This window comes from Fulmarus glacialis, unplaced genomic scaffold (genome assembly GCF_000690835.1).
Source record: "Fulmarus glacialis isolate BGI_N327 unplaced genomic scaffold, ASM69083v1 scaffold43397, whole genome shotgun sequence".
Classification (NCBI taxonomy): Eukaryota; Metazoa; Chordata; class Aves; order Procellariiformes; family Procellariidae; genus Fulmarus; species Fulmarus glacialis.
The window spans coordinates 17,273-18,109 of NW_009222118.1; the positions used below are offsets into that span (position 1 = coordinate 17,273).

The 837-nt window shown below is 52.0% G+C and overlaps 1 protein-coding gene across 1 annotated transcript in view; it reads right to left on the minus strand.

The window, feature by feature from the left end:
• Nucleotides 1–516, minus strand: part of LOC104079339 (RING finger protein B-like) — a gene marked incomplete at its 5' end in the record, with an annotated part of 7,290 nt that extends 6,774 nt beyond the window's left edge. Inside the window, one exon of the mRNA XM_009581349.1 lies at nt 411–516. Coding sequence (XP_009579644.1) covers nt 411–516 — 106 coding nt within the window. The remainder of the gene's footprint in view (nt 1–410) is intronic.
• Nucleotides 517–837: the final 321 nt, after the last annotated feature.

An 837-nucleotide genomic window follows, 5' to 3' on the forward strand; every position in this document is an offset into this window, starting at 1 on the left:
GAGTTTAGGAAATAGGCCTGGAGCATCACAGAGGGTTTAGGCTCAGCACAGATGTGCATTAACAGATCCGCGTGAGGCGGCTCTGCCTTGGAGTAGCAAAGAGCAGGAAAAGGAGAGGATGGGAGAGAATGGGAGAGGAAGTTCTGTAGCTCAGAAATGACAACATTTGGGACCCAGGGTAGGAAGAGAGGAGGATGTCAGTGTTTAGGAAATAGGCCTGGAGCATCACAGAGGGTTTAGGCTCAGCACAGATGTGCATTAACAGATCCGCGTGAGGCGGCTCTGCCTTGGAGTAGCAAAGAGCAGGAAAAGGAGAGGATGGGAGAGAATGGGAGAGGAAGTTCTGTAGCTCAGAAATGACAACATTTGGGACCCAGGGTAGGAAGAGAGGAGGATGTCAGTTGTTTTACCTGTCCATTGACAGTCAGGACAAGCTTCACAGAGTTGCCTTTGTCCATCTCTTTCAATGAGGCCATGAAAATATCTGTCCTCCAGTCACCTTCCCACACCAGAGACCTGCACAGGAGACCATGGGTTTTCAGCCCACAAGTGACACCGACCAGGGAAAAATTCCTGCTCCCACACTAGATGGTAACACCCCAAAGCCAAAAAAAATCCAAGCCTGAAAGCAGCCAAAAGGAAGCTGAAAGCATCACTAGAGAGAAACACCACGGTGGAGAACCAGCAGGCCTGAGCAGCTTTGGAATGACACCAGAAGAACCAGGCAGCACCACAGAGCAGAAAGCTTTTCCAGAACACCCCTCCTGACACCCTGGAAGCACCAGCTCCCATCGTGACCTGCGGGTGGGCTCCAATGTGCCGACCCGCTGCGGCACG